This window comes from Pituophis catenifer, unplaced genomic scaffold (genome assembly GCF_029215685.1).
Source record: "Pituophis catenifer annectens isolate HBS135680 unplaced genomic scaffold, rPitCat1.0.hap2 SCAF_17, whole genome shotgun sequence".
NCBI classification, from domain to species: domain Eukaryota; kingdom Metazoa; phylum Chordata; class Lepidosauria; order Squamata; family Colubridae; genus Pituophis; species Pituophis catenifer.
This window is the reverse complement of record NW_027256897.1, coordinates 6,867,778-6,893,442: the sequence shown is the minus strand read 5'-3', so window position 1 is coordinate 6,893,442 and position 25,665 is coordinate 6,867,778. Positions and strand designations below refer to the sequence as shown.

Sequence of the window (25,665 nt, the reverse complement as noted above, 5' to 3'; positions counted from 1 at the left end):
GCAGCATAGATGATTTATTCAAGCTATACCCAGGAATCTGGTCAACTAATCTTCAACGCTAAATTGGCGACAGATTAGGGTCAACGGAATTCAGCAAGGGTTGGACGTGCTTGTGGGCACACAACGATTCTAAGCTGATGGCGTGCTTAACTCCGCCTCCCCCCCCAGCTCTTCTCTTACACAGAGAATACTAAACCTCTTACTTAGAAGAGCCCAAGGCACTTATGTATTTTGCCTACAGCAGATTTAAAGTGGAATCCATAGCATTTCTAATTAAAAGGCAACAATTATCAAGAGATCTACTTAACCAAAGAAAGCAATTTCTTGCTAAATGGACAAGGACATGTGCGTGGCCCAAGCAGTGTTTTAAGAAAACCACTCGCATTCATGTGCAGTAAAACAAGAAGCCAATAAAGGTAAAGGTAAAGGTTCCCTTCGCAGATATGTGCTGGTCGTTCCTGACTCTAGGGGGCGGTGCTCATCTCCGTTTCAAAGCCGAAGAGCCAGCGCTGTCCGAAGACGTTCTCTGTGGTCATGTGGCCGGCATGACTAAATGCCAAAGGCGCACGGAACGTTTTTACCTTCCCACCAAAGGTGGTCCCTATTTTTCTATTTGCATTTTTTTACGTGCTTTCGAACTGCTAGGTTGGCAGAAGCTGGAACAAAGTCACGGGAGCTCACCCCGTTACGCGGCACTAGGGATTCGAACCGCTGAACTGCTGACCTTCCCAACAAAGGTGGTCCCTATTTTTCTACTTGCATTTTTTAACGTGCTTTCAAACTGATAGGTTGGCAGAAGCTGGGACAAGTCACGGGAGCTCACCCCGTTACGCGGCACTAGGGATTCGAACCGCTGAACTGCCGACCTTTCAATCGACAAGCTCAGTGTCTTAGCCACTGAGCCACCTCATCCCGTTAGAAGAAGCCGATATTTTAGTCTTTAAAACGGGCTCCTCTGCTTAATGCCTACAATAATGTTATCCCTGCAATATATTGCTTTGGTGAATGTCATTCTGAAAATACGAGCGCTTATAAATCCCTTAAATTGACCGTATTCCTCTTCTTATAATTGTGTGCTTCATCATCTATTAGCCAGCCTCCTTTCTCTGTCAGTATTTATTACGAGGGCCGCTTGCGCAGAATGTTCATTAATTAATAGGCTACGGTTTGTGTAATCCTAATTAATTCTCCAAAGCTTCTCTGTGTTCCTCTCCTCCTAGCCATCTTTTTATAAAGGTCTTACGGGATCTCAAGTAACGTTGAGTAGCCTGGTGAACCAAAACCGAGTGATGCTGGAGGAGCACGCACGCCACCTCCTGAATGAACCCGAAAGGACCACCATGGGCTACTACCTGGATGAATATAAGGAGAAGAACATCTCGATTGATTCCCTCATCATGGCTCTCTTTGAATTGCTCAACACCCATGCCAAGGTTAGTGTGGTGGAATGGAGTCTGGATTCCACGGAGAGAAGGAGGGAGCTGCTTCGCGGAGGGCAGAGAGGCAGCGTAGATTGGGATGTCTGGTAGGCAGGAAAAGGGTTATGACGGTCCCTCCCTAGCAGTTCACAGTTATGAAGATAGTTACTTTAGTCTGGCAAGATTCTGTTTGTAAGTGAACAGCAATACAGAAACTGCCAAGAAGTATCTTCTTGTGTCGCTCTTGGTTCTTAGTCTGGCAAGATTCTGTCTGTAGGCAAACGGCAATAAAGAAACTGCCAGCTCTCTTTGAACTGCTCAACACCCATGCCAAGGTTACTGTGGTGGAATGGAGTCTGGATTCCACGGAGGTAAGGAGGGGCTGCTTCCCAGAGAATAGAATAGAATAGAATAGAATAGAATAGAATAGAATAGAATAGAATAGAATAGAATAGAATAGAATAGAAAATAGAATAGAATAGAATAGAATAGAATAGAATAGAATAGAATAGAATAGAATAGAATAGAATAGAATAGAATTCTTTATTGGCCAAGTGTGATTGGACACACAAGGAATTTGGTGCATATGTTCTCAGTGTACATAAAAGAAAAGATACGTTCATCAAGAATCATAAGGTAAACACTTAATGACAGTCATAGGGTACAAATAACCAATCAGGAAACAATATCAAGATAAATCGTAAGGATACAAGCAGCAAAGTTATAGTCATACAGCCATAAGTGGAAGGAGAGGGCAAAGAGGTAGCACCACCCCAATTTGAGATATGGAATCAGAAATGGGCAGGATCCTTGATTCTGTCTACAGAGCCTACTGCTATGCAATTTTCATGGATCTCGCCTTGTTTATTTATGCGCCCAGAAGGTCACCATATGCAAAATATCACTCCAGCATCCCATCCTGAGCATTCATCATCAGTGCCAGTAGGGAGTGGAGTTTGTGGAAAGGAGGAGGAAGAGGGGAGGAGGAGGAAGAGGGGAGGAGGAGGAGGAGGAGGACTGAGGGTCCTTTCTGCTCTCTGAGCTTGGTGGTTTTCTTGCAGACATTTCATGACCCAACTAGGTAACCTCATCCATGCTAGAAGACAGTGGAGTTTGTGGAGGAAGGTGGAGGAGGATAACTATGCATTCTTTGGTGTTCTCTGAGATCGGTGGTTTTCTTTCAGACATTTCATTGCCCAAATAAGTAACCTCATCCGTGGTAGAAGACAGTGGAGCTTGTGGAGAGAGGGGGGGAGGAGGAGGAGGAGGAGGAGGAGGAGGAGGAGGAGGAGAAGGAGGAAGAAGAAGAAGAGGAGGAAGAAGACAACAACTGTGCATTCTTTGGTGTTCTCTGAGATCGGTGGTTTTCTTTCAGACATTTCATTACCCAAATAAGTAACCTCATCAGTGGTAGGAGACAGTGGAGCTTGTGGAGAGAGGGGGGGAGGAGGAGGAGGAAGAGGAGGAGGAGGAAGAAGAAGAGGAGGAAGAAGACAACAACTGTGCATTCTTTGGTGTTCTCTGAGATCGGTAGTTTTCTTGCAGACGTTTCATTACCCAACTAGGGAACATCATCAGTGCTAGAAGGGTGTGGGGTTTGGGAGGAAGAGGAGGAGGAGGAGGATGAAGAAGAAGAAGAAGACTGTGGGGTTGTTGGTGCTCTCCAGCTTGGTGGTTTTCTTACAGGTGTTTCATTACCCAACTAGGTAACCTCATCAGTGCTAGAAGACAGTGGAACTTGTGGAGAGAGTGGGAGGAGGAGAAGGAGGAGGAAGAGGAGGAGAAGGACTGTACATTCTTATGTGTTCTCTGAGTTTGGTAGTTTTCTTGTAGACGTTTCATTACCCAACTAGGTAATCTCATCAGTGCTAGAAGACAGTGGAGCTTGTAGAGAGAGTGGGAGGAGGAGAAGGAGGAGGAGGAAGAGGAGGAGAAGGACTGTACATTCTTATGTGTTCTCTGAGTTTGGTAGTTTTCTTGTAGACGTTTCATTACCCAACTAGGTAATCTCATCAGTGCTAGAAGACAGTGGAGCTCGTGGAGAGAGGGGGAGGAGGAGAAGGAGGAGGAAGAGGAGGAGAAGGACTGTACATTCTTATGTGTTCTCTGAGTTTAGTAGTTTTCTTGTAGATGTTTCATTACCCAACTAGGTAACCTCATCCGTGCTCGAAGAGAGTCGACTTTGCTCTTCTTTCTCTTATTACCCACCACTCCCTTCTAGCACGGATGAGGTTACCTAGCATGGGTAACAAAACGTCCGCAAGAAAACCACCAAACTCGGAGCGCACCAAGGACCCCTCGCTTCCTTGAGGTTGATATACGCACGCATGTCCGCATGTCGTCCTCCCATCCGGCACCGTTTTCAACGCCCCATTCCCCGTCTTGTTTCTGCAGTTCTCCCTCCTGTCGGAGGTCAGAGGGGTGATATCTCCACAAGACCTGGACCATTTTGATCATCTGGTTCTGAAGAGGGAAATAGAATTCATGAAGGCCCGGCAGCCCTCCGGGACAGGAACAGATTGTTACTCCACAACGTCCTACAGTGATTCCGCCTCGTGTACCGAAAGCCATTTTACGTCCACCACAGCCAGTTCAGCTCGGGTAGGTATGGTTATCTCAGGCTCAGCTCTCCCATTTTGGCCGCCATGTCCCTGTCCCCCTTTATACAGGTATTCCTCTACTTCCAACGGTTCGTTTAGTGCAGTGGTGGAATTTTTTTACTACTGTTTTTTTTTCTACTACCAGTTCTGTGGGCATGGTTCGGTGGGCGTGGTGTGGCTCGGTGGGTGTGGGAGGGGAAGGATACTGCAAAATCTCCATTCCTTTCCAACTCCTGGGGGAAGGATATTGCAAAATCTCCATTCCCATCCCACTCCAGGGGAAGGATACTGCAAAATCTCCATTCTCTCCCCACTCCTGGGGAACGATATTGCAAAATCTCCATTCCCATCCCACTCCAGGGGAAGGATATTGCAAAATCCCCATTACCGTCCCACTCCAGGGGAAGGATATTGCAAAATCCCCATTCCCATCCCACTCCAGGGGAAGGATATTGCAAAATCTCCATTCCTTCCCCACTCCAGGGGAAGGATACTGCAAAATCCCCATTCCAACCCCACTCCAGGGGAAGGATACTGCAAAATCCCCATTCCTTCCCCACTATGTATGTCTAATTTAATGAAAAGAAGGACTAGGGGAGACATAATAGCAGTCTTCCGATATCTCAGGGACTGCCCCAAAGAAGAGGCAGTCAAGCTATTCTCCAAAGCACTTGAGGGCAGGACAAGAAGCAATGGGTGGAAACTACTCAAGGAGAGAAGCAGCTTAGAACTAAAGAGAAATTTCCTAACAGTGAGAACAATTAATCAATGGAATAACTTGCCTGCAGAAGTTGTGAATGCTCCAAAACTGGAAGTTTTTAAGAAGAGGTTGGATAACCATTTGTCTGAAGTGGTGTAGTGTTTCCTGCCTAAGCAGGGGGTTGGACTAGAAGACCTCCAAGGTCCCTTCCAACTCAGTGATTCTATTCTATATATATAAATATCCCCCCCCCTAAGGAAAAGATTTTTAGAGAGCAGAAGCAGCATAGAAAAGGTACCATTTATTTTCCTCTAGCCAATCACTTCTTTCCCACATTCCAAGATTCCAAGACACAATTTGAGAACTGCCTCGGGTAAAAAGCCACTGGGAAAAGGGGAAAATCCGACTCTGTCCAGGAAATCCAGAAGACACCTGGATCCTCTGCCAGTATCTTGTCTTCTCCCATCTCCCCTCCCTGCCAAATGAAGTTAGCGTAATCGCCTATTTAAACGTTCAGCCCTGAGGGCCATGAAATCAATTTGCCGGTAATAGAAACACCTTTCATCAAAGTCTCATTAGGAGGCTCCGGAAGAAGAAGCTGGTTTGAAGAAGCTGGTTGTTGAATGCCTGAACTCCTACAATGCCACAGGGAAGAGGTTGGGTATTCAAGGCAACTGTGAAGGGAGTCCTTTTTAACAGCAATAGCACTTAGACTTATAAGGGAAGGGAAGGGAAGGGAAGGAAAGGAAAGAATGGAAAGAAGGAAAGAGGGAAAGAGAGGAAGGAAGGAAGGAAGGAAGGAAGGAAGGAAGGAAGGAAGGAAGGAAGGAAGGAAGGAAGGAAGGAAAGGAATAGCAACAGCAATAGCCATAGCACTTATATACTGCTTCACAGTGCTTTTACAGCTCTCTCTAAGCAGTTTACAGAGTCAGCCTATTGACCTGAGAATCTGGGTCCTCATTTTACCAACCTTGGAAGGATGGAAGTCTGACTCAACCTTGAGCCCGTCAGGATCGAACTCCTGGTAGTCAGCAGAGTTTGCCTGCAATACTGCATTCTAACCACTGAGAGGGAGGGAAGGAAGGAAGGAAGGAAGGAAGGAGTAAGAAAGTAAGTGAAGGAAAGAAGGAAGGAAGGAAAGAAGGAAGAGAAGGAAAAAAGGAAGGACAATAGCAATAGCACTTAGACTTATATACCACTTCACAGTGCTTTACAGGCCCTCTCTAAGCGGTTTACAGAGTCAGTCTGTGGCCCTCGACCATCTGGGGGTCTTCGTTTTACCGACCTCGGAAGGATGGAAGGCTGAGTCAACCTTGAGCCAGTCAGGATCGAACTGCTGGCAATCGGCAGAATTAGCCTGCAATATTGCATTCTAACCACTGTGCGACCATGGGGAGGGAGGGAGGGAGAAGGAAGGAAGGAAGGAAGGAAGGAAGGAAGGAAGGAAGGAAGGAAGGAAGGAAGGAAGGAAGGAGAGAGAAAAGAGAGGGAGAGAAAGAAGGAAGGGAAGGAAGCAAGGAAGCAAGCAATAGAAATATCACTTAGACTTATATAATATACTTCTTCACAGTGCTTTACAGGCCCTCTCTAAGCGGTTTACAGAGTCTGCATCTTGCCTTCCAACAATCTGGGTCTCCATTTTAACCACCCCGGAAGGATGGAAGGCCGAGTCAAACTTGAGCCAGTCAGGATTGAACTACTGGCAGTGGGCAGAATTAGCCTGCAATACTGCAATCTAACCACTGAGCCACCATGGTAACGGAGGGAGGGAGGAGGAAGGAAGGAAGGAAGGAAGGAAGGAAGGAAGGAAGGAAGGAAGGAAGGAAGGAAGGAAGGAAGGAAGGAAGGAGAAAAGAGAGGGAGAGAAAGAAGGAAGGGAAGGAAGGAAGGAAGCAATAGCAATATCACTTAGACTTATATACCCCTTCACAGTGCTTTACAGGCCCTCTCTAAGCAGTTTACAGAGTCAGTCTATGGCCCTCAACAATCTGGGTCCTCATTTTACCGACCTCGGAAGGATGGAAGGCCGAGTCAAACTTGAGCCAGTCAGGATCGAACGACTGGCAGTGGGCAGAATTAGCCTGCAGTACTGCATTCTCACCACTCTTAATGTTAGAAAAATGTTGTTGAAGGTGCTCCCATGAAGAAGTGGGGGGGGGGGTTCAACCTATTCTCCAAAGCACCTGAGGGCAGGACAAGAAGCAACGGATGGAAACTAATCACGGAGAGAAGCAACCTAGAACTAAGGAGAAATTTCCTGACTGTGAGAACAATTAATCAGTGGAACGGCCTGCCTCTAGACATTTTAGGTGCTCCATCACTGGAGGTTTTTAAGAAGAGATTGGACAACCATTTATCCAGGATGGTGTAGGGTCCCCTACTTGAGCAGGAGGTTGGATAGAAGACCTCCAAGCTCCCTTCTAGCTTTTGATTCTATGTATCTCTTCCAAATAGGGACGTGGTGGCTCAGTGGCTACGACACTGAGCTTGTCAATCAAAAAGTCGGCAGTTCAGCGGTTCGAATCCCTAGCGCCGTGTAACGGGGTGAGCTCCCGTGACTTGTCCCAGCTTCTGCCAACCTAGCAGTTCGAAAGCACGTAAAAAGATGCAAGTAGAAAAACAGGGACCACCTTTGGTGGGAAGGTAACAACATTCCGTGCTCCTTTGGCGTTGAGTCATGCCGGCCACATGACCACGGAGACATCTTCGGACAGCGCTGGCTCTTCGGTTTTGAAACGGAGATGAGTACCGCCTCCTAGAGTCGGGAACGACTAGCACGTATGTGCGAGGGGAACCTTTACCTTTACCTTATCTCCTCCAAGGTGCAGTGCGCAAAGTGCCTCTCATTAAAAAGGGGTGCAAACATACCACACTCCTGAATGTGTGATGCCACCAAGCAACACATAACAGGAGGGGATCCGTGTTAGTCTCTGGCAGCAGAAAATCAGGAGACGGCTGAGAACATCTTTTCCGGCTAACAATTTTTATTGAAAGGTTTTTAATGCATCCGATGACGGGAGCTGCCGCTTGCAAACTCTTACGCCTTTGAATAAAGCATATATATATAAAAACTCCTCCTTTTTTGGCTGCCAAGTAACAAAAGCAGCTAGGAAGATTCTTAATAAGCAAAAGCAAAGGACTTTTTTTAATATCCATTTGTGTTTTCTCATGCCGGCCTGGAAAAATTCACCCACGAGAAGAAGCAGATTGTGGTTTTTTTTTTGTTTGTTTTTTAAAAAGATGTTCTGCTTTTGTCTCCGGTCTGCTGTCGTGATGCAATTACCTTTCCTAAATTAGTCTTCCTTTTACGCTGACGGCTATTCAAGTTAGAAGCAGGGCCTCCCGAACCGCGTGGAAATGAGCCCCTGTCTGTTAATGTCCTATTTTCATCGGCAAAAATCTTCTTTGAATCAACTTGGATGAGCCGCCCACCGTTTTTTTCTGAAGGAACCATGTCTTAAAGGTCTTGGGTGAAAGTGAGGAGAAGGCGAAGTTCCTTTTCCTCTCCAGTTTGCTCTGCAGAGGCATCCTTTGATTCTCCCTCCTGCCTTTCTGCTCAAGCAGCTTCCACCTTGCAAAACAAGCAAGCAGGCAAAGGGCAGCCCGATCGATCTGCTAAAAGAAACTGAAATTCAATCGCTCTTTTCTTTCGTTGACAGCCTACCCAGCCGTGTAAAACCAGCTCGAGCAGTTTGAAAACCTGTGGCTGTTTAAGTCAAAGGTGGTTAGTGACAGGAGGAAGAGAGGGGAGGGGAGGAAGGAAGGAAGGAAGGAAGGAAGGAAGGAGAAGAAGGAAGGGCAGGGGAGAGGAGAGGAAAGGAGAAAGAAGGAAGGAAGGAAGGAAGGAAGGAAGGAAGGAAGGAGAGGAGAGGAGAGAAAAGGAGAAGGAAGGAAAGAAGGAAGGAAGGAGAAGAAGAAAGACGGGAGAGGAAAGGAGAAGGAAGGAGGGAGGGAGGGAGGGGAAGGAAAGAAGGGCAGAGGAGAAGGAAGGAAGAAGGAAGGAAGGGCAGGGGAGAGGAGAGGAGAGAAAAGGAGAAGGAAGGAAAGAAGGAGGGAAGGAAGGAAGGAGAAGAAGAAGGATGGGAGAGGAAAGGAGAAGGAAGGAGGGAGGGAGGGGAGAGGAGGGGAAGGAAGGAAGGGCAGAGGAGAAGGAAGGAAGAAGGAAGGAAGGGCAGGGGAGAGGAGAGGAGAGAAAAGGAGAAGAAAGGAAGGAGGGAAGGAGGAAGAGAAGGAAGGAAGGAGGAAGGGCAGAGGGGAGGAGATGAGAAGGAAGGAAGAGGAGAGGAAGGAAGGGAAGGGAAGAGGAGAGGAGAGGAGAGGAGAGGAGAAGAGAAGAGAAGAGAAGAGAAGAGAAGAGAAGAGAAGAGAAGAGAAGAGAAGAGAAGAGAAGAGAAGAGAAGAGAAGAGAAGAGTTTTATTCAGCCAAGTCTAATTAGACACACAAGGAATTTGTCTCCGGTACAGAAGCACTCAGCATACATGCAAAACAACAGAATAATAATAATAATAATACCAATAAAAGGGGGTAGTAAAGAAGATGAGAAGGATAATAACAATATTACTGCCATACAACATGGATAAATAGACATAAAAACACTATTGTGAAGATTAGGTGTTCAGCAGAGCGATGGCACGAGGGGAAAAAACCCGCCTCCGTGTCTGGTTGTTTTGGCGTGCAAAGCCCTATAGCGCCATCCCGAGGGGAGGAGTTGAAACAGTTTATGTCCAGGATGCGAGGGGTCTGTAGATATTTTTCTCAGCCCTCTTTCTGACCTGTGCAATATATTCGTCTTCAGTGGAAGCAATGGCTTTCTCCAGAGACAGCTCGGCCAACTTGCGATCCAATAAACACAGACCTGTCACATTTCAGTGCTCAACGTCTCCCTCAAGAACCCGTTTTGAAAGTCAATTCACTTCCATCAAAGGGTGATGAGGTCCGTGAGAAGGAAGGAAAGGATATCGCTCGGCCCTGGGATTTTGCTTAGATTGCTTTCCCCCCCCCATTTTTATAGTTTCTAACCTATTTCTTCCTCTCTACCTTTTCCATCCATTGCATGCTGCGTCCACGTCAACTCAACCCACGTGGCTAGGAGAGGCTCCTGTGGCTGATTGATTTGATGGAGGTGAGCAATTTCTGTGTTTTATTTATTTATTTTTATTTATTTATTATTTGTCAAACACGTATAAGATAACGGATATAAGTATAAAGATGATTATGCATACAGGATAAGGATACAAATAAATGGGGACAGTAGGACAAGGACGGAAGGCACGCTGGTGCGCTTATGCACGCCCCCTTACAGACCTCTTAGGAATGGGGTGAGGTCAATAGTAGACAGTCTAAGGTTAAAGTTATGGGGGTTTGGGGCAGGGGTGTGTTCCAGGGGTGAAATCCAGCAGGTTCTAACAGGTTCGGGAGAACCCGTAGCGGAAATTTTGAGTAGTTTGGAGAACCAGCAAATACCACCTCTGACTGGCCCCAGAGTGGGGTGGGAATGGAGATTCTTCCCCCAGGAAGGCAGGGAATGGAGATTTTGTAGTATCCTTCCCCTGGAGTAGGGTGGGAATGGAGATTTTGCAATATCCTTCCCCTGCCAATGCCCACCAAGCCACAGAACCGGTAGGGGGAAAAAAATTGGATTTCACCCCTGGTGTGTTCTACTTACCTTACTACCAGTTTGTATGTCAACTGAAAATAGATAAACTGTTTTTTAAAAAAGAATGGAATTTGTGGTACATCATCCATCCATCCATCCATCCATCCTATCCATCCATCCATAACGAATGGAAGAAGTTGGTAAATTGGGAGGTTGGCTTCCAATGACGAGAGCCGTGTTTTAAAACAGGGAAGCTGTGCCTCAATTTATGAATGCGGTTTTCCTTTCTCCTTGAAATGCACTTAAGCACTTAAGGGTTGTTTTAATGTTTAATTTTGTTTAATTATGCAGCGAAAATTTCATTAAGGAGGAACGCACCTTCGGATGGCATTCGGAGGCATTCTCATCTGTCCAATAATCTGAAACGTCAAGAATTTTTTATTTATTTATTTATTTATTTATTTAAAAAAAGGGGGAAGAGGTAGAAATAAAATTGGAACCGATTCCTGCAGGCTGCTTCCAATTGGAGAGCCAATATTTATTTTCCTGCCGTGTTTTGTTTTTCCTTACAGGGTAGCTTCTCCTTGAGCTAACGGTCCCGTTTGAACCGAATTTCATTCGGCGCACCCGTTTTGCTACTGACGGTTGATCATTGCTTGGGGGAAAAAAAATATATATTCCTTTCCGTTTTTGCTTCTTGCTCTCCAGGTTTTGTCAAACAGCAACCTGCTAGCCCAGCCTGGCTCCTGTGTCACTTTCCTCTTAAGGATTTCTCCAATCGCTGTCATGTTTTATTAGCAGGGGGTTAATTGTGCTTTGTACTAATTGAAAACAGCTCAGGCTGATCACGGAGGTTCGTTGCTTCCCAAATTGGCTTTAAAAACGGAGCCAGCCACAATGGGGGGAAAGTGGCAGGGTGGTTTTTCTCTTTCTTTCTTTCTTTCTTTCTTTCTTTCTTTCTTTCTTTCTTTCTTTCTTTCTTTCTTTCTTTCTTTCTTTCTTTCTCTCTTCTCTCCCCCCTCCTAATCTCCTTTCCCTTCCCCTTCCTCCCTCCCTGCCTCCTTTTCTTTCTTTCTTTCTCTTTCTTTCTTTCTCCCTTCCTTCCTTCCTAATCTCCTTTCCCTTCCCCTTCCTCCCTCCCTCCTTTTCTTTCTTTCTTTCTTTCTTTCTCTTTCTTTTTCTTTCTTTCTTTCTCCCTCCCTCCCTTCCTTCCTAATCTCCTTTCCCTTTCCCTTCCTCCCTCTCTCCATCCCTCCTTTTCTTTCTTTCTTTCTTTCTTTCTTTCTTTCTTTCTTTCTTTCTTTCTTTCTTCCTTTCTTCCTTCCTCCCTCCTTTTTTCTTTCTTTTTTCTTCCTTCCTAATCTCCTTTCCCTTCCTCTTCCTTCCTTCCTCCCTCTCTCTCTTTCCTTTCTTTCTTTCTTTCTTTCTTTCTTTCTTTCTTTCTTTCTTTCTTTCTTTCTTTCTTCATTCCTTCCTTCCTTTGCCAATTCTTCCTGAGGTTTCTTGGATTTTTTTGGGAAACCTGTGATCGACTGCCCCCTTGTGCATCAAGTAGAGGTTGGTCGCGACTTAGGCGAGAAGCCAGGCGAGGAGATTTGAGGTAGAAGAAAGGACTTTGAAGGAAGAAGAAAAGATGTGGTGGGCGAGGAGTAGGGATTTGACAGTTGCCTTCATTATGAAATGGCCAGAGAGGGAGAAGGGAGAATCGAGAAGAGAAGGATGGATTGAGATACTTAGTAAGAGATAGAGATTTAGAGAGAGATGGATGGATGGATGGATAGATAGATAGATAGATAGATAGATAGATAGATAGATAGATAGATAGATAGATAAGCAGGCAGAGAGAGAGAGAGAGAGAGAGAGAGAGAGAGAGAGAGAGAGAGAGAGAGAGAGAGAGAGAGAGAGAGAGAGAGAGAGAGAGAAATAATGAATAAATAACTGGTGGCATCTTGGCTTTGTGTGACCTTTGTATGCAGTTTTCCTGGTTCCTTAGGCTTCCCAACCTATTAAAAAATCACTATATTTAATCTTACAAGAGTGATGGTAAAAGGTAAAGGTTAAGGTTCCCCTTGAACATACGTGCTAGTCGTTCCCGACTCTAGGGGGCGGTGCTCATCTCCGTTTCAAAGCCGAAGAGCCAGCGCTATCCGAAGACGTCTCCTTGGTCATGTGGCTGGCATGACTCAATGCCAAGGGTGCACAGAACGCTGTTACCCTCCCCACCAAAGGTGGTCCCTATTTTTCTACTTCCATTTTTTACCTGCTTTCGAACTGCTAGGTTGGCAGAAGCTGGGACAAGCCACGGGAGCTCACCCTGTTATGCGGCGCTAGGGATTCGAACCACTGACCTGCCGACCTTTCAGTCGACAAGCTCAACGTCTTAGCCACTGAGCCACCGTGTCCCTGAGAGGGATGGTATGGACTTTTAATTCAACCCAATGACAGTGTCTATTTCCAGTGCCTTTTGCTGCTGATACTCAGCCAAAATACAAGATAGGCTCCAATTTCCAAAGTTAGTTACTCCAACTTTTTATTAGAGAGAGCGACTGAACAATCCTGAATGGAGAAGAGCTTTGCATAATGAAATAGTTTGGGGTTGGATCCCTCTGTAATATCACATTCCTTGTTTTTTTTTTCCCCCTGCTTCCCAGAATTCTTCCGATGGCGGTAGGAGTGGAAGCCAAAACAGGATCAATGCCTTACCTGACATCTCCCTGGTAAGAGAGCATTATCTCAAGGAGTTCTCCACCTGATTGCTCTCCAAGCTTTAATAGTTCTGAGTGGTGTTGATCGATGAAATTGTTGCCTTTCTTTCTTCGCATGATGGACCCATCATCCATCGTACCATTTTGTTCTGCTAAAAGAAGTGGAGGTAAGGGGGGTGGCAGGGGGCAGAGAGCAGATGACCTTCTGGTACATCCCATTGATGTCACCAGAGTCTCTGCAGCTCCTTAAAGCAGCGTACTTCCCAAGGATGTCCCGGGTTTAATTCTAGTATCCCGCTGGGACATGGATTCTTTAACCGATAGAAGATAATATTTGTAGCTTGTGGTGGACCTCTAAGGCAGGGGTGAAATGCTCCCGGTTTCGGGACCGGATTGCCGGATCCGGTAGCGATGGAGGCAGGTGGTTCGGAGAACCGGTAGCAAAAATCCTTGCCCCCCACCCCATTGCTCAGTTGAGCTGCGCAATCATCAGAGGCTTTTTTAACATTTATTTTTAAAAGCATTTTTTCTACAACCTCTTTGGCCGAAATAGAAAAAATGTTTTAAAGGGAAAAAAAAAAGCCTCTGCTGATCAGGCAAGTCAGCTGGGATCATCAGAGGCTTAAAAAAAAAGCTTCTGCTGATCAGGCAAGTCAACTGGGATCGTCAGAGGCTTTAAAAAAAGAAAAAGAAAGAAAGCCTCTGCCGGATCAGGCAAGTCAGCTAGGATCGTCAGAGGCTTTAAAAAAAAAGCTTCTGCTGATCAGGCAAGTCAACTGGGATCGTCAGAAGCTTTTTTTTTTTTTAAACAAAAGCCTCTGCCGATCAGGCAAGTCAGCTGGGGACCCGTCAGAGGCTTTAAAAGCATTTTTTTTTACAACCACTGCTCTAAGGTCCTTATGCTCTTGGTGGTTTTCCTACAGACATTTCAGGACCCAACTCGGTAACATCATCAGTCCTAAGAGGTAATGGGTGGAGAGGGGGAGGAGGAGGGGGGAGGAGGAGGACTGTGGGGTCCTCGGTGCTCTCTGAGTTTGGTGATTTTCTTGCAGATATTTGATTACTAACCAGGTAACATCTTCAATGCTGGAAGGGAATGGGTGGAGGGGAGGAGGAAGAGGAAGAGGAGGAGGACTGCAGGATCCTTGGTGCTCTCTGAGCTTGTAGTTTTCTTGCAGACATTTAATTACCAAACTAGGGAACATCATCAGTGCTAGGGATTCCTTATACCCGGGATGGCGAACCTATGGCACACGTGCCACTGGTGGCACGCGAAGCCATCTCTGCGGGCATTGCGAGCCGTTGCCCTAGGTTGCCTTCACTACGCATGTGCATGTGCCGGCCACCTGATTTTCAGCTGGGCATGCCCACGCTGCCCCCTCCCTCTCAGGAGTCCCCACACAGCCTGTTTTGGAATGCAGGTAAGTGCAGGGCGCATCTGAAGGCTTGGGGAGGGTGAAAAAACGGGCCTACCAGAAGTTCGTTTCCAGCCTCCGGAGCCTGGGGAGGCCATTTTTGTCCTCCCGGAGGCTCGAGAAAAAACCCCTGGAGCCCGGGGAGGGCAAAAATGCCCTCCCCCCTGCACTGTGGTGCGGGAGGCTGACTAGGCCATGCCCACCATGGCCCACGGCCACCCGAGCAACCAAGCAAAGAAACCCCTTGCTATAATTTTTGAAGCCCTTGGCAAGGTCCTTCCCTCAGTTGGAACTGTTGTGGATTTAATAAGACAAACACAACTTTTGGATTAATCAGAGACAATTTTATATATTGCGCAATAGGTTCAAAGCTCTGTACATGAAGCGTTGAACAAAGACAGCAATTAGGTACAATGGTTTTATACCCTTCTAGACAAAGGATTCTGTTAACTCAGCAATTCATGTGGTCATATACATTTGTCATTTTTAATTGACATTTCCTAATTACTGAGTTTCTTTGCAAAACAGTTATAATTCTTTTTGTAGATTACTGAAGCATAGACTCAAATCATCTTCTGACGATAGACAACTTTTAACTCATGTGGATCCCCTTGACCTAACCAACCCTTAAGCTGTATGTCATTAGAATGTTCCTTTCTTCTGACAACTTAGAGGCCTCCTAGAGGAACCAAAAGGATTTTGGCTGAGTTTGTACTTTTTCCAACCGGATGCATTGCTTTTTAGAATAGAGTGAATAGAAAGTTATCCAGTGGTCATCTATCAGAGCCCGCTTCATTTACATTAGAACATCCACCCCGACATCTCCCTCAGAACAGAAGGATGGCCCTCAGCCTGAAAGAAGCTGGCCCTCTCCTGCTCTTGCGGCCATGTCTGAATCTTCTTTCCTCCATTCCTTCCTTCTTTAGGACGATGTCTCCTCTTTCTATGAAGAACTTCCAGCTTTTAGGCCCTCACCTCCTGCTCCGTCCTCTCAATCGCGGGCAGATCCTTCAGACCAAGCACACAAACCCAGTTCGGGATCTTCTGAATCTTCCCAGTCGGGGCTGTTCTTCATGGCTCCTCAAAGCCCCATGCCATCTTCCAGCCTCTCTGAGAAGGACACCCACAGCCTGGCCTCCAACTCCACCACTGGCTCTTCCATGGAGGACTCGGCCTCCAGCTCCATCTACGCGTCCATCTCTCCGGCGACTCGCATTTCGAGGAAGCCCACGGAGGCCCGATTGTTGACGCTCAACCAGCACCCCATGCTACCTTTCCCTCGGATCCAGTCACCCTCCCGGTTGAAACAGCCTTCCCCTGAGGCAGCTGGCACGGCCCCAAGCTCCCCTACCCACCTACCCCTTCCCGCCCACCCGGCTGCTTTCCCTCCCGGCGAGAAAAGCGGTTTTGAAGTGGGGAATACCCAGCACTTTATCATGGTTGAAGTTCATCGGCCGAATAGCGAACCGGATGTGAATGAAGTCAAGCCATTGCCTCAAGCTAGAGGTGAGCACTTTGAAATCCTTTCTTTGTCTCGTCTCCTTCCTTCCTTCCTGTCTTCCTTGATTCTTTCCTTGTTTCCTTCCTTCCTTCCTTCCCTGATTTTTCCTCTTTTTTTTTTTTTTTTTAATTTGATTTATATGCCGCCCTTCTCTGGAGACTCAGGGCGGCTTACAATGTGTTAAGCAATAGCCTTCATTCTTTTGTATATTTTTATACAAAGTCAGCTTATTGCCCCCACAAACTGGGTCCTCATTTCACCTACCTTAGAAAGGATGGAAGGCTGAGTCAACCTTGAGCCTTGGAGAGATTCGAACCAGCAGAAATTGCAGGCAGCTGTGTTAATAACAGGGTGCATTAACCACTGTACCATCAAGGCTCCTCTTGAGAGGAGCACGGATGTTGTTACCTAGTTTGGGTCGTAAAATGTCTGTTCCTTCCTTCTTTCTCCTCTTCCTTCCTTCCTTCTCTGACTCTTCCTTTCTACCCTCCTTGGTTCTCCGAGGAGCTGAGGGAGATGAAGCGCCAGAAAAGACGCCTAGAGAGCAGTTGGAGATCTAGTCGCTCCGAACCCGACCGAACACTGATAAAATCTCATATTAAGACTTACCTAGTGGCGATAAAAGCGGCAAAATGTAACTATTTTTCCACTCTTATCGCATCGGCAGATAATCGCCCGGCTGCCCTGTTTAGGGTGACCCGCTCCCTCCTCCATCTGGGAGCGCGGGAGGATCCCTTGCAGGGTCGTGCTGAGGATTTTGTTCAGTATCTGCACGATAAAATCACTCAGATTCGGGAAGGCTTAGTCTCTGACGGGGTAGGTACAGATGGGATGATGGGTGCCGGTCTTGAGACTGTCATTTGGGAGGAGTTTGATCCTGTTGCTCCCGAGGAAGTGGACAGGATACTCAGGTTGGACTGGAAGACCTCGAAGGTCCCTTCTGACTCTGTTATTCTATTAATCAGTAGAATGCCTTGCCTTCAGAAGTTCTGGGTGCTCCCATCACTGGAGGTTCTGAAGAAGAGACTGGAGAGCCATTTGTCTGAAATGGTATAGGCTTTCCTGCCTGAGCAGGGGGTTGGACTAGGAGCCTTCCAAGGTCCCTTCCGATTCTGTTATCCTATAATCCCAGTATCGATTAACCAGTGGAACTGCTTGCCACCAGAAGTTGTGGGTTCTCCATCACTGGAGGTTGATAAGAATCCAACTCTGTTATCCTGTTCTCAGCAGCCTTCCCTTTCTTTCTTTCTTTCTCTGCTCTGCTGCTTCCTTAACAGCTTGTCTCTCACCGTTTCCCATCCCAGCCTCCACGCTCTCCCAGCTCTCGGACAGCGGGCAGACGCTGAGCGAAGACAGCGGCGTTGATCTGGGAGAAGCGGAGCTGAGCACCAGCAGAGAGAGGAGTCAGCGGCTGCAGGGCCTGCCACCAGCACGAAGTCCCCAGGGAGTCCCTAGAGTGGGCAGAGCGGTAGAGGCAGGACCCAAACCGGTGAGGCATCCCTTGGGCACGAGCACCAGCAACAGGCAAAGTTGCAGCAGCTCCCACCCCATATTAGAGTAGAGTAGGGTAGAGTAGAGTAGGGTAGGGTAGAGTAGAGTAGAGTAGAGTAGAGTAGAGTAGAGTAGAGTAGAGTAGAGTAGAGTAGAGTAGAGTAGAGTAGAGTGTGGAGTGGAATGGAATGGAATGGAATGGAATGGAATGGAATGGAATGGAATGGAATGGAATAGAATAGAATAGAATAGAATAGAATAGAATAGAAAATAGAATAGAAAATAGAATAAAGAAGAGTAGAATAGAATAGAATAGAATAGAATAGAATAGAATAGAATAGAATAGAATAGAATAGAATAGAATAGAATAGAAAATAGAATAGAAAATAGAATAAAGAAGAGTAGAGTAGAATAGAATAGAATAGAATAGAATAGAATAGAATATGGAATGGAATGGAATGGAATGGAATGGAATGGAATAGAATAGAATAGAATAGAATAGAATAGAATAGAATAGAATAGAATAGAATAGAATAGAATAAAGAAGAGTAGAGTAGAATAGAATAGAATAGAATAGAATAGAATAGAATAGAATAGAATAGAATAGAATAGAATAGAATAGAATATGGAGTGGAATGGAATGGAATAGAATAGAATAGAATAGAATAGAATAGAATAGAATAGAATAGAATAGAATAGAATAGAATAGAATAGAAAATAGAATAGAAAATAGAATAAAGAAGAGTAGAATAGAATAGAATAGAATAGAATAGAATAGAATAGAATAGAATAGAATAGAATAGAAAATAGAATAAAGAGTAGAATAGAATAGAATAGAATGGAATGGAATGAATGGAATGGAATGGAATGGAATGGAATGGAATGGAATAGAATAGAATATATAATAGAATAAGGAATAGAATAGAGTAGAATAGAATAGAATAGAATAGAATAGAATAGAATAGAATAGAATATGGAATATGGAATATGGAATATGGAATAGAATAGAATAGAATAGAATAGAATATGGAATATGGAATATGGAATATGGAATAGAATAGAATAGAATGGAATATGGAATATGGAATATGGAATATGGAATATGGAATATGGAATAGAATAGAATAGAATAGAATAGAATAGAATGGAATATGGAATATGGAATAGAATAGAATAGAATAGAATAGAATAGAATAGAATAGAATAGAATAGAATGGAATATGGAATATGGAATATGGAATAGAATAGAATAGAATTAGAATAGAATGGAATATGGAATATGGAATATGGAATAGAATAGAATAGAATAGAATAGAATAGAATAGAATAGAATAGAATAGAATATGGAATATGGAATAGAATAGAATAGAATAGAATAGAATGGAATATGGAATATGGAATATGGAATAGAATAGAATAGAATAGAATAGAATAGAATAGAATAGAATGGAATATGGAATATGGAATAGAATAGAATAGAATAGAATAGAATAGAATAGAATAGAATAGAATAGAATAGAATGGAATGGAATATGGAATATGGAATATGGAATAGAATAGAATAGAATAGAATAGAATAGAATGGAATATGGAATATGGAATATGGAATAGAATAGAATAGAATAGAAAATAGAATAGAAAATAGAATAAAGAAGAGTAGAGTAGAATAGAATAGAATAGAATAGAATAGAATATGGAATGGAATGGAATGGAATGGAATGGAATAGAATAGAATAGAATAGAATAGAATAGAATAGAATAGAATAGAATAGAATAGAATAGAATAAAGAAGAGTAGAGTAGAATAGAATAGAATAGAATAGAATAGAATAGAATAGAATAGAATAGAATATGGAGTGGAATGGAATGGAATAGAATAGAATAGAATAGAATAGAATAGAATAGAATAGAATAGAATAGAAAATAGAATAGAAAATAGAATAGAAAATAGAATAAAGAAGAGTAGAATAGAATAGAATAGAATAGAATAGAATAGAATAGAATAGAATAGAATAGAATAGAATAGAATAGAAAATAGAATAAAGAGTAGAATAGAATAGAATAGAATGGAATGGAATGGAATGGAATGGAATGGAATGGAATGGAATAGAATAGAATATATAATAGAATAAGGAATAGAATAGAGTAGAATAGAATAGAATAGAATAGAATAGAATAGAATAGAATAGAATAGAATATGGAATATGGAATATGGAATAGAATAGAATAGAATAGAATAGAATAGAATAGAATAGAATAGAATAGAATAGAATATGTAATATGGAATATGGAATAGAATAGAATAGAATAGAATAGAATGGAATATGGAATATGGAATATGGAATAGAATAGAATAGAATAGAATAGAATAGAATAGAATAGAATAGAATGGAATGGAATATGGAATAGAATAGAATAGAATAGAATAGAATAGAATAGAATAGAATAGAATAGAATAGAAAATAGAATAGAAAATAGAATAAAGAAGAGTAGAATAGAATAGAATAGAATAGAATAGAATAGAATAGAATAGAATAGAATAGAATAGAATAGAATAGAAAATAGAATAAAGAGTAGAATAGAATAGAATGGAATGGAATGGAATGGAATGGAATGGAATGGAATGGAATGGAATAGAATAGAATATATAATAGAATAAGGAATAGAATAGAGTAGAATAGAATAGAATAGAATAGAATAGAATAGAATAGAATATGGAATATGGAATATGGAATAGAATAGAATAGAATAGAATAGAATAGAATAGAATAGAATAGAATAGAATATGGAATATGGAATAGAATAGAATAGAATAGAATAGAATGGAATATGGAATATGGAATAGAATAGAATAGAATAGAATAGAATAGAATAGAATAGAATAGAATGGAATATGGAATATGGAATAGAATAGAATAGAATAGAATAGAATAGAATAGAATAGAATAGAATAGAATGGAATGGAATATGGAATATGGAATATGGAATAGAATAGAATAGAATAGAATAGAATAGAATAGAATAGAATAGAATAGAATGGAATATGGAATATGGAATAGAATAGAATAGAATAGAATAGAATAGAATAGAATAGAATAGAATAGAATAGAATAGAATGGAATATGGAATATGGAATATGGAATATGGAATAGAATAGAATAGAATAGAATAGAATAGAATAGAATAGAATAGAATAGAATAGAATAGAATAGAATAGAATAGAATGGAATGAGTTGGAAGGGACTTTGCAGGCCTTCTAGTCCAACCCCCTGCTTAGGCAGGTAACAGAGAGTCTCAGGTGAGCTTCCCTTTCCTACCTTCCCTGGAGGCATTTAAACATATCCATCAGCGAATCTTTCACTATAGAATAGAATAGAATAGAATAGAATAGAATAGAATAGAATAGAATAGAATAGAATAGAATAGAATAGAATAGAATAGAATAGAATAGAGGTTTAGGTTTAGGTTTTGCTTTAGGTTTTCTGCCCAAGGCAAAATTAGAACTCGGGACCTTCCGGTTTCTAGTCTGATGCTTTAACCACTATCCCAAACTCCCCCTTAGGCAAGGAGAAGGGGATGAAAATTCAAGATGAAACACGTCCTTGTGATTTATACAAAATAAATGTCGCTATCCGCCGGTGAATTACACATTTTAATAGCTTAATTATAGAACATTTGCGCTTACTCAAAACAGCCTCGATTTTGGCAGAAATTAAAGGCCACGTTTCTCCACTAGAGGGCAGCATTGCCTTTCAAATTTAGGGTAGCCCGCAAAAGGAAAAGAAAAGAAAAAAAAATGCAACAACACACGGTACCCTCTGTAGAAAGGCCTTCCCCAGGAAAGATTCGAGATTTAAGTAAAAGTTTTGGAGATGAGTCCTTCGCGTCCATCATTCCCGTGCCAACTTCGCTCGTTTTTCCCACTGATGTTCTCCTCCTCTCCGTCTCTCTACAGCCAGGACTCCTGGAGCCAACTTCCCATCTAATCCGTGTGTCGAAGAGCGCCCCGACCTTGGGCATTGCCATCGAAGGGGGTGCAAACACGCGACAGCCCCTGCCCAGGATTGTCACCATCCAGGTATGAGTTCAGGGGTTCCTCAAGGAAGTGGGGTCCTCTGGTCCTTGGAAAGGACACCTAAGGAAATTATTTTTGGTAAGAAGGGTTAGAAAAATGCTAAGAGACGTTTTCTCCATAGCTTTGCTCTCCGACTGGTCCTGACCTTGAAGAGCCAAAGAAAGGGCTTTTGTGATAAATTCTTCCCCTAAATTCCCAAAAAACTTTTGAATTGTTCTTTTTTTTCCCCTTCTTTCTTTCTTTCTTTCTTTCTTTCTTTCTTTCTTTCTTTCTTTCTTTCTTTCTTTCCTCCCTTCTTTCTTTCTTCCTGCCTTTCTGCCTTCCTCCAATTGCTCTATCTTGCCTTTCTTTCTCTCTTCCTCTCTCCTTCCTTCCTTCCTTCTTTCCTTTCTCTTTCCTTCCTTCTTTCCTTCCTTTCTCTTTGCTTTCTCTTTTTTCTTTCTCTCTTTCTACTTCTTTCCTAACTTCTTTCTTTCTTTCCTTCCTTCCTTTCTGCCTTCCTCCAATTGCTCTATCTTGCCTTTCTCTCTTCCTCTCTCCTTCCTTCCTTCTTTCCTTTCTCTTTCCTTCCTTCCTTCCTTCTTTCTTTCCTTTCTCTTTGCTTTCTTTTTTCTTTCTCTCTTCCTACTTCCTTCCTAACTTCTTTCTTTCTTTCTTTCTTCCTTCCTTCCTTCCTTCCTTCCTTCCTTCCTTCCTTCCTTCCTTCCTTCCTTCCTTCCTTCCTTCCTTTCTGCCTTCCTCTTATTGCTCTATCTTGCCTTTCTTTCTCTCTTCCTCTCTCCTTCCTTCCTTCCTTCTTTCCTTTCTCTTTCCTTCCTTCTTTCCTTCCTTTCTCTTTGCTTTCTCTTTTTTCTTTCTCTCTTTCTCCTTTCTTCCTAACTTCCTTTCCTTCTCTGCTCTCTCTTGTCTTTTCCTTCCCTGCCACAGAAGGGCGGTTCTGCTCACAACTGCGGCCAGTTGAAGGTGGGCCAAGTGATCCTGGAAATCAACGGCACGGCCCTCTGCGGGAAGGAGCACCGCGAAGCCGCTCGTATTATTGCCGAGGCTTTCAAGACGAAAGAGAAGGATTACATCGATTTCCTTGTCACAGAATTTAACGTTGCACTTTAGGGGTCTGGAAGACCCCAAAGCCAAAAGACCAAGAGATGGGAGGAAAGAATAGGGTTACGAGATGTCCGATGTGCCCAGTTGCGTGCACGCTGTCAGGATTCCGACGGATGCCTTGAGCCAAGCTTCAAAAGAAATCCAGTTATTTATTAGGAGCTTCATGTCGGAACGTTTCAGGTGAAGTCAACTCCGGCCCCACGTAATTTACGCCCCAATCATGACCCTGTTTCCCCCCCTCTCCCCAAGGTGTGTCATCACTCACATTCGCCAACGGAGCAATTTTGCGGATTGTAGAGATCATTCCCCTCCGGCTGCTTTGGGTAACTCTGGGCAACAGCCTTGAGAAAGATATGTCTGGAATGTGCTCCTGTCTTTGGCTGCTTCGTCGGTTTCCCATCCCCCTTGCCTATGGCAACTCGAGAGCAGGCCAGGGATGCTTTGCGAGTTGACACACACCTGTACACCCAGGTAGAGCCTAGACAGGATTTCCCACCGAGCAAATGTAGGGTTGGATTGACCTCTCCTCAACATAATTTATCTCTGCTAACGGCTCCCCAATCTTGATAGACCTTGAGAAGCCCATCATCCTTCTTTCCAGCGACCATCCTTAACTGGTTCGTAAACCACCAGCTAGCTCACCTGTCTCTACTCCTCTGCCTCCGTCTTCGAATAACCTGGCAAGGCACCTATGTGAAAATGTCACTTGCTTCCTCTCGTAGCTCTTCCTACCTTCTTCCCCTTGTATCTTACGGGAACATCTTACAATCATGGCAGGTCCCAGTTTGGGCAGGAGAAGATCCGGGCACCATCAGAGGGAAGTAAAACCATCCATGGATTCTGATTCCGATGTTTTCGGATTTCATCCCAGTTGATTGACGCCTCTGCAGTGACCTTCCCTGGATTCCGCCTTGTCGTCGGTCCCTAGCCAATAATAATGGGGGGGAACCCTTCAAGATTTCACTATATGTACATAAAAGAGAGACTGTGGTTTAATTTTTCAATAAACGTGTTAGAAAAAAGAACCGCGGCTGTTATTTGGTTCCACCAGCTTTTCACCACCATATAAAAAAGATGTGGAGACTCTAGAAAGAGTGCAGGATTTTTTAAAGAAAAGGCCGAATAGCCACTTGTCTGAAATTGTATAGGACAGTGATGGCGAACCTTTTCGGCACTGAGTGCCCAAACCAAAACGCACATAGATGCATTTGTATGTGTGTGCGCCGGAAACCCAAAGAACAGCTGACTGGCGCCCGCATGCCTGTTTTGGGGCCATTTTCAGGCTGTTTTTCAGGACATTTTGAGGCTGTTTTCTGGGCCATTATCGGCCCCAAAATGGCCTGAAAATGGCTCTGAAAACAGTCCAGAAAACCGGCCAGAAAACAGCCCAGAAATAACCTGAAAATGGCCCAAAATACAGTCTGTTTTTTGGCCATTTTTCTGGTGGTTTTCAGGTGGTTTTCCAGTGCTCTGGTGTGCGTGAATACCAGCTGGCACGCCAGACACCAGAAAAGCAGCTGGTAATGGCACGTGTGTCCACAGAGAGGGGCTCTGTGTGCCACCTCTGGCACATGTGCCATAGGTTTGCCATCACGGGCAGAGGATCTCCTGCTGAAGCAGGGGGTTGGACTAGAAGACCTCCAAGGTCCCTTCCAACTTTTTCTACTTTTTCTACTTTTGCACCAAAACACCCTTCCCACCCATTGGCTAGAAGGCTGTGAAATCACAGAATTCAATCCCCTGCCCCAGATGTCACAACAACCACCAATATTTCCCTGATCTTAGGCGGTACAGCTCATCCTTGACTTACGACGATACGCTTAAGGCATCCTAGGCACTTTTGTCACTCTCTGGTTTCAGTTGCATTTTTTATTTTATTTTATTTTATTTATTTATTTTTAATTTGATTTCTATGCCGCCCTTCTCCGGAGACTCAGAGCGGCTTACAATGTGCTCAGCAATAGCCTTCATCCTTTTGTATATTTATACAAAGTCAGCTTATTGCCCCCACAAACTGGGTCCTCATTTTACCTACCTTAGAAAGGATGGAAGGCTGAGACAACCTTGAGCCTTGGCGAGATTCGAACCTGCAGTAATTGCAGGCAGCTGGTCTTAATAACCAGCTTAATAACAGGGTGCCTTAGACCACTGTGCTACCAAGGCTCTTTAAAGGCATTTAAAAATAGGCAGGTGTGTTTGTTTTCTTGTGGATCTGTGGAAGGGTGGACACCGCTCGTCTTCAGCTTACGACCGCAATTGAGCCCAAAATTTATGTCGCCAAGTTGAGAAATTTGTTAAGTCGGTTTGGCCCCATTTTGTGGCTTTTCTGGCCACCGTCCTTAAGGGAATTGCTGCGGTTGTTAAATTAGTAACCCCGCTGTTAAGTGAGCCTGGTCAGAAGGTCACAAAAGTGGATCAGAGAACACTGCTACGGTCATAAGTATGAAACAGTTGCCAAACGTCTGAATTTTGATCACATGACCATCTGCAAAGGTCGTAACTGTGAAAAAATGGTCCTAAGCAGTGGTGAAATTCAATTTTTTTTACTATTGGTTCTGTGGGCGTGGCTTGGTGGGCATGGCAGGGGAAGGATACTGAAAAACCCCCAGTCCCTCCCCATTCCTGGGGGAAGGATATTGCAAAATCTCCATTCCCTCCCCACTCCAGGGGAAGGATATTGCAAAATCTCCATTCCCACCCCACTCTGGGGCCAGCCAGAGGTGGTATTTGCCGGTTCTCCAAACTACTCAAAATTTCCGCTACCAGTTCTCCAGAACCTATCAGAACCTGCTGGATTTCACCCCTGGTCCTAAGTCCCTTTTTTCAGAGCCCTTGTCACTTTGAACGGTCACTAAATAAACTGTTGCCTTCTGAAGAACTGAAGAAGCTTCTTGGACGAGAAGCGAAACCTCTTCAAAGAAAAACCAGGAAGTCCGGTTGCCTTCTGAAGAACTGAAGAAGCTTCTTGGACAAGAAGCGAAACCTCTTCAAAGAAAAACCAAGAAGTCCCAGTTGCCTTCTGAAGAACTGAAGAAGCTTCTTGGACGAGAAGCGAAACCT

General features: G+C 43.9%; 1 protein-coding gene across 1 annotated transcript in view; it reads left to right on the top strand.

Annotated features, from left to right (window-relative positions):
- Positions 1-23,590, top strand: part of WHRN (whirlin) — a 77,639-nt gene extending 54,049 nt beyond the window's left edge. Inside the window, exons 7-14 of the mRNA XM_070955896.1 lie at positions 1,221-1,433; positions 3,813-4,019; positions 9,809-9,841; positions 12,967-13,032; positions 15,362-15,941; positions 17,241-17,425; positions 21,382-21,504; positions 22,429-23,590. Coding sequence (XP_070811997.1) covers positions 1,221-1,433; positions 3,813-4,019; positions 9,809-9,841; positions 12,967-13,032; positions 15,362-15,941; positions 17,241-17,425; positions 21,382-21,504; positions 22,429-22,611 — 1,590 coding nt within the window. The 3' untranslated portion in view covers positions 22,612-23,590. The remainder of the gene's footprint in view (positions 1-1,220; positions 1,434-3,812; positions 4,020-9,808; positions 9,842-12,966; positions 13,033-15,361; positions 15,942-17,240; positions 17,426-21,381; positions 21,505-22,428) is intronic.
- The last annotated feature ends 2,075 nt before the right edge of the window (positions 23,591-25,665 follow it).